This window comes from Anopheles coluzzii, chromosome 2 (genome assembly GCF_943734685.1).
Source record: "Anopheles coluzzii chromosome 2, AcolN3, whole genome shotgun sequence".
NCBI classification, from domain to species: domain Eukaryota; kingdom Metazoa; phylum Arthropoda; class Insecta; order Diptera; family Culicidae; genus Anopheles; species Anopheles coluzzii.
In genome coordinates this window covers 104,622,928-104,630,191 of record NC_064670.1, presented here as the reverse complement: position 1 = coordinate 104,630,191, position 7,264 = coordinate 104,622,928, and the positions used below count along the sequence as shown (strand labels likewise).

The following is a 7,264-nucleotide window of genomic DNA, read 5'->3' as shown; positions in this document are numbered from 1 at the left end:
CAAATCCCTATCGCAAGCCTCGCCCATCGGTGCAAATATGATTTGCGACACACATTTTTTTCTGCGCGGCAAAACCTGTCGACCATTACGCCACGGCTTTTCGTATCCTGGCCGTCGGGTCAGGTGGTCGCCGATGGGGCAAATAAGATAGGTAGCTTTACGGACGTAATGATCACGAGGGCCAAAATCATCGACCTATCTTTGCCACAGCTGCTCGCTGCGCTACGCCCGTCCGCGGCCCTTTCTGCTCCACAGCTGGGTAAATTTGTCCGACATCGATGTCAACCCGACCGGTGACCGGGAAAGGAATGCGAAGATTCTATTTATTATATTTAATTTCAATGATTAATGCTGCAAGAGGACGCGCACACGGGACCGTTTGCCGTATGTGGGGGGGGGGGGGGGGGGGGATAGCTAGCTGGTGCGCGGTCGTGAGTGTAGCAGTAGTCGTTTGCACCATACTGTAGGATGGTTTTGTGCAGGTTGGTGGACAAAACAGGAATGGAAATAGATAGTTGCACTAACAATGTTTAACAACCTTAAAACGGCTCAATTGATTCGCGATCGTGTAATAAAGCATTATGAATCGATAAAACAAAGTAAAAATTTATATTACTTTACTAGCTGGCCCGACAAACTTAGTTATTCCACAAAAAATTAAAATATTTAATTATTGCTTTGTTACTTGGGATAGTTGTATCGTGCCCGTATCCCCTCAGGATCCGATCATCGAGTGTAAACCACCAGGCACCTCACACTAAGTGTCAAAGTGCCGTATACAACACAACACCAATCCTGCTCTTTGTATGGGAGTTAGAAAATCATTATTAAATTAAGTTTAGTGTAACATCTGAACGATTTTTAAGTCTTAAAACCTATTCTCATACCACCATAAGGTGTGTGCAAAGTTTCGTTGAAATTGATCCAGCCGTTTCGGAGGTTGCTCGCAACAAACACCGTGACACGAGATTTATATATATATATATAGATGTGCAGAAGAACAAAACAACACAAATGAATTAAAAACTCAAATAGAATTCATTATTAATAACAAATAAATTGTTATAATTCAATGAATGAAATAATACTTTATTGTAAATTGATGAGGAAGTAAAGCCTAAATACTTTAAAAAAGATACTAAAATGAATAAAACCAACAAGCAACACAATAAATGAATGAGAACATACCACAAACTAAACAAAATAATTGAAGTAGAAATTAAACACAAAAGCAAACACTGAAAGTAATAAAATAGTAAATTAAATATCAAGCAGAACAAAATCTTTCCATACATATTTTAAAAAAGGTAAGAGCGAATACGAAGTCCAAACCAAATGTTGAAAAATGTTGTGCTCATCTAAAGGTCGCTTTAAACCTTGCATGAAAGTGAATGTGAAGTTTTTGTTATTTTGAAACATTTCATTAAATATTTATCAGAATATGGCATATCGTACACCAAAAGAAAGGATATTCAATTACCCAATTACACGCAATTACCCACACATTTTCTTGCGATTACCCACTGACAATTATTTTTTCGCTGTGATCAAAGCGTGGAATCACAAAGAAATGCATTTAATTTAATTTATTTAATATCCTTTCTTTTGGTTTACGATAGGCCACATTGTGATGAAAATTTATTGAAATATAGCTCAATAACCCACGTTAACTGGGGCTCCAACGCAGGCTTATGCCATGAAAAAATATGAAGCAAACGGAGAAACACAGCTAAAACAACCCAAAAACATAATTCATTAATCGCTCAACATGAAAAATCTCGCTAAAATTTCCTTGCAGCCCGCATTCTGACCACCGAAGCCAATGAACCGTGGCACAATGTTAGCACCCTCCTCCCGCTCCTCCCCAAATAAAAACTTGGCAACCTACATGCGGGTTCCCTATAAGCAGGCACAAATGAAGCAAGCACACGATGCTCCACACTCCACACGGTGGCGGCAGATTGCCATTTGTGCGCCAGGCCGCGTGCACGTGAAAAATCCAAGCTCCCGGCAGCAGAAGTCCACCCGGTTTTCGGGGTTGATAGATTTGGTGCGCACTGCCCGGTGGCGGCATTCGTCGGCTATGTTCTTTGCGCCGCTCGCAAGCGCGCGCGTGTCCCGGATCCGGGGGTGTTGATTTGACGAGCTGCCGCAGATTCAGTGCAGATCGCCAGGTGCGAGCTAGCCGACTCCCCTCGCTCGAACAACCACAGCACAGTGCACTAGTAGTGGCCATTTGGAAATCAACCTGGGGGGAAACGGGTGCTAAATGGAAGTAAGTTGAAGTTTGAAGTGTGTGTGTGTGTGTTGTTTTTTCTTCTGCTGTGTCGTTCCCTACCAATCAATTACAGCGAATCGAATGCGTGATTGAAGGAAAACTCGACCCGAAGCGTGTGATCCGGTGCAGTTGATGCTGTTTGTCCGTTTTTCCCTGGCCCGTAATTGTGATCGTGATAGTGTGTGATTTTGTTGTTTGTCCGCTGTACTACTCCACACACTCATTCACTTTCACCGCTGAACGCGTGCGATTGCGTGAGATCGTCGTTGATTGTGCGTGAGCGTTCGACCTTGCGAACAAGTGCCTTCCTCCTGGCAAACCCTCGAAGGGCTCACCCCAATGCCACCGACCCGCGACCATCGGGTGTCGATGAATGATTTTTCATCGGGTTCTAGCCGATTGCAACACCGCTCACGTCGTCCGGTCGTCGTGAAAAACAGCTGAACAACGGCACTGGTGAAAGTGAAAGCGTTCACACGCAGCGACTGCATTCGATTGGTAATCGATCGTAGGCTGTCGGTCTCTTTTTTGTTGTTGCTTTCTTTCGTCTCCTGCACGATGATCTCCACCCGGTCGAGATGCACCGGTAAAGACGAGCACCGGGAAGGAAGTTGGCCGGGAATTTCGTACCGATTCGATTTCGTGGCGCTCGGTGCTAGACAGCATTAGACGTGCTCTACGCATTTAATTCGCATTCGATTGATTTGCGTTTCATTCGCTTCCACGTGCTCGACTGCCGCGGGTGTGCTGCCGTTGTGTTGCAAAACAATTAACGTTTCTTTTCCAGTCGTCACTGTCTTCCCCACCCCACCCCGCCGAAAACCGCCTATACAATGTCGGACACAGCGTCGGAAGCGGGCGAAAGTACGAGCTCGGGCGCAGGAAAGGTAACGGGTTTGGTTGCAGCGCGGCTTATACTCGGTGATTTACTCTGGCTCCGTTTCCCAGACACCTTCCGGAGTGCAATTTTGTGATCGATTCGCCAAAAAATCCCCCTCCTATCCCCCCCGTTCAAACAGCGCAGATTCAATTGCTTATTTTCATCCGCACGCTTTTCTTACGCTCTTATTTTCTTTCTCTTTACCATTTTTTCTTTTCTTTTGGCCGCTCCTGCTCCTTTTGGACGATTAATTACTTAATGGTGATTGTTTGGGGGCGCCTAATTTTCACACCTCCCACCTACACCCACGTTGACGATACACGGCTGTGCTGGTCTGGTGTTGGACCAAACCTGCCCCTCGCTTTGGCTCTAATTCGATATGATACACTCTCACTCGTGCAGGAACTGAGCAAAGATCAGTTGAAAGGTGAGTTTTTGCTGCGGAAGGAGGAAGGAGGACAGGGGCGTTACGGTTGGAAAATTCGCACGTGAAAATGGTGATTACGAGCAAAAATTCAAAATTAAATCCAACAAAAAAATCAATCCTCAATTGGAAAGTCTCGCGCTTGAATGGGATTGAATTTTTCATGCGAAGCTTTTCACCAGTTTCAGTGCGGCGGGTAGGGGCAGCTAATCGGAGCTGATAGTGGCCCGTATGATATTTTTGGATCTCTATTTACTATTTCTTGTCTGTGCCATCACACCGTGTCGTTTCTCAGTGCTGCGTGATGCGTTCAATGCGTTCGATAAGGAGAAGACGGGCAGCATCCCGACCGACGTCGTCGGCACGATTCTCGAGCTGCTCGGCCACAAGCTGTCGGAGGAGGAGCTGGACGAGGTGATCGAGGAGTACGATGAGGACGAGTCGGGCCAGCTGGAGTTTGAGGAGTTTGTGGCGCTCGCCTCGAACTACGTCGAGCCGGAGGAGGACTACGAGGCGCTGCGCAAGGAGCTGCGCGAGGTGTTCATGATGTACGACAAGGATGGTAAGTGTAATGGTGCTGAAAAAATAGTGGATAAAAAGCTATATGTTGTGTTTCAAAGATAGCGGCTATCAGTGGTTAGGAGCGCTTTGTTTTTTTTACTACTTATTTTGAAAAAAAAAATCCTTCAACCCTGTTGCTGTTTGTTGCAGTATAGGAGCGAAACTAATTTAAATCCAATCCGACGATCCGACTCGCGCGCCGACTCTCGGCGCAATCTATGTCAGCTTATTTTTAGCATATCGGCAAAAAGGCCAATAGATTCGGTTTGTGCTATTCTCGCTTGTCGCTCGCACCCGATGGCCCGGTGGTGGTACGATGGGGTAGCAGAAGAAAAAAAACAACCCTCCGAGTGACAAGAAAAATGCACTCGCATCCATCTGCGATGCAACCTTTCTGGTTCGTTTCAACCGCACTTTTTGCACCTTTTGAAAGTGAAACGAATTTGCAGCAGGAACAAAAAAACAAACAAAAAACACACAAATGCAATTTGCAGGACACTGATCAGAGTGTGTGTTCTGTCATGTTTGCGTCAGATAAAGGTCGGGGGGTAAAAATGGGGATGATAAATTGGATGTGATTTAAATCCGAATTGATTTTGCACGTTTTCCCACTCTGTAACAGAGCGTCGTGTTTTGTTGAAAGGGGAAATTAAATTTAATTTGCAACTACACACTTGTGCTCGTATCAAAATAGAAAAAAGGGAACTAAATTTCTTTTTCAACTAAACTTAAACACTTAAAGCGAAGGGATACCTCCCGGTGGAAGAGTTCAAAGCGATCCTGCGCGAGCTGGACGGTGCCGTGCCGGAGGAGGAGCTGGACGACATCGTTGACGAGATTGATGCCGACGGATCGGGCACGGTAGACTTTGAGGGTAAGGGCATCATGCTTTCCATCTGCAGTTGTGGAATCCTTTTCTAAAGTAATTATTATTTTTCTGCCCGCCTTTCTGGATGAACCAACTCTTCAAACCACCAACAGAGTTTATGGAAGTCATGACAGGTAAGCGGGATACAACAAGTAACATCATCCTCTGGTGCACTGGTGCACGGTGCAGCAATGTTACTAATTACGCAAGTCTTCTAACATACACACACACACTCACAAGGGAAGAAGTGAGCAAAGTCATTGCCACAAATGCTTGCTTTTCTTGTGCCACTTGCGCTCAACCTTTTGCCGCTTCCGAGAAGTGCACCACTTCTTGCGGGCTGGCATAATTAACTTCGTCCTTTTGTGTGTGTGTGCGCCCTACACACGATGTTTTTCTTTTCCCAATTGCCTCTAGCAAATGCATCTTCCTTTCCACCACCACTCGCGACACTGCTTACACAGCTATGCACATCCCCTGCGTGTCTGTTTGACTGTCTGTCTATTTCGCTTTACATAGAAAATATGCACTAATTTTGCTTTTGTTCCCTTGCGCCCCGGTGACCTGCCTGCTCTTTCCTGCGCTTTTTAGCCGACTACTACGCGTAAAACACCTGCGCTGGCATATGGGGCATATCTTGGCGTAGCTGCAAACGAGCGCGAACGAAACACCAGCGCTCTGATGACGCACAGCAACCAGCACCTCCTCCCATACGTGCAGCATTTGGAGTAGACGAGGCAACCCGATGCTGTGCAGCTGACACACACACACACTTTAGCAGAACAATCCATCCACCAAGTACAACAGTCGGGCCCGAGAGGACGACCGATGCGTTTGTGTGTCTGTAGTGTAGAAACCAAGAGCACGCTTACTAAGATGCTTACCGAGACAAAGTCAAGCATAGAGACTAGATAATTAGTATACCAAAGACACACAAGGGGAGACAGAGAGAGAGAGAGAAATAGACTTTGGAGTGGTTTCGTTTTTCCGCTTGCCGCATTTCTGTGAATCATCCACCGGCAGCAGGATAGGCGAAGGCTTAGCCACTAATGTTTCATGTTCATTCTCGCAAAATCATATCTTACACAGGTTCACCGCGCCTTTACCACGCTTTACCACGCGTTTTGCGTTGTGCAAGGTCTTGTCAACTGAACTGAAAATAAATATTTCATGCGTTTTAGGATAATATAACCTGGTTGTCTTCACGTTGGAATGAAAGGAAGTGTGGAGTGAACGTATGGGGACAAGAGGACAGGCGCACAAATGGTGGAGAGAAAAAAAAACAAGAACCTAAGATAGCAGGATGGCGGCTATGGCCGCCGGTGGGTTATCATTCGTAATTTCCTTTTCGTAAGAAACAAGAAAAGAAAAGAACCAAAAAAAACAGCCTTACCCCATCACCGAATGTGGCATTCAGCGCAAGGACGCATTCACATACACACATATTTGTATACCACTATGGTGCACAGAGCCAGACAGACCGATATGATAGCGGATAGAAGACTCCTCCTTTTCCACACCGACAAAAACGGAACACCCATCCAGCCGGTAAATCGAGCACGGAAACTGTTTAGGAGCTACCGGGAAAGGAGCCAGAACCTTGCGGAACCTTAATATATTCAGCCGTAGTTGGATTAATGGAGTGCAGTTTCTTTTTTTCCGTCCGCTTCCACGAAATACATTCGAAAGGTTGGTGTGTGCGGTGTGTGGTGGCAGGGTACACGATACGCGAGGGCAACTCGAGTTTTACTCGCCGAACTCGCGTAAGACATTGTTCCGAAGAACAGCGTTTAGGGGTAAGCTCCAGTATGTGTGTGGGGTGTGTGTGTGTGAGCTTTTAGTAATGTAACGCTTTCTGTTTCGGTAATTTATTCTTCCATTCCAAAAGCACACCAACTACCCGACACACACACACACTTTGGTGGGTAAGTTGATTTAAGGGCTGATTTGTTTGAGCACGGGATAAGATCGTTAGCGTTTAAGGGTTGGTGTCTTTGTTGGCAGGTTCCGTGCAGGCAGCGTTTTGAGTTAACAGAGACACCCGAGTGACACCAGCTAACGGAGTACCGGTACCGGTGAAGTAGTTTGGTAAATGAAGATATTTATAAAACTAAAGATATCATCTTTTAAGTGGACGATTTTGCTTGTAACTGTAGTTTGCTTTTTTTGTTTTGCCAGTAGATGGCGTGATCATCAATAGAAAACAAGGCATATAGCTAAGGATTGGGTTCTTACACAGTCTATTTTGTAACT

The 7,264-nt window shown here is 45.6% G+C and overlaps 1 protein-coding gene across 2 annotated transcripts; it reads left to right on the top strand.

Moving 5' to 3' along the window:
- Positions 1 to 2,968: 2,968 nt before the first annotated feature.
- On the top strand, positions 2,969 to 6,649 carry LOC120952667 (troponin C, isoallergen Bla g 6.0101-like). Of its 2 annotated transcripts, none has more exons than XM_040372117.2 (6): positions 2,969 to 3,165; positions 3,561 to 3,585; positions 3,878 to 4,144; positions 4,886 to 5,017; positions 5,125 to 5,145; positions 6,193 to 6,649. In XM_040372117.2, the coding sequence occupies exons 1-6, from the start codon at positions 3,112 to 3,114 to the stop codon at positions 6,195 to 6,197; spliced, it is 504 nt and encodes a 167-aa protein (XP_040228051.1). In that variant the 5' UTR covers positions 2,969 to 3,111; the 3' UTR covers positions 6,198 to 6,649. The 2 variants fall into 2 exon arrangements, with proteins under 2 accessions (XP_040228051.1, XP_040228050.1); XM_040372116.2 differs by having other exon boundaries at positions 2,972 to 3,165; positions 5,603 to 6,271.
- The last annotated feature ends 615 nt before the right edge of the window (positions 6,650 to 7,264 follow it).

Excerpts from the sequence above, each read along its gene's own strand:
- LOC120952667 (XM_040372116.2), top strand. The coding sequence starts at position 3,112 with ATGTCGGACACAGCGTCGGAAGCGGGCGAAAGTACGAGCTCGGGCGCA. Across the intron at positions 3,586-3,877 it reads GAGCAAAGATCAGTTGAAAG|TGCTGCGTGATGCGTTCAAT; the intron begins GTGAGTTTTTGC and ends GTCGTTTCTCAG. Across the intron at positions 5,018-5,124 it reads GGGCACGGTAGACTTTGAGG|AGTTTATGGAAGTCATGACA; the intron begins GTAAGGGCATCA and ends AACCACCAACAG.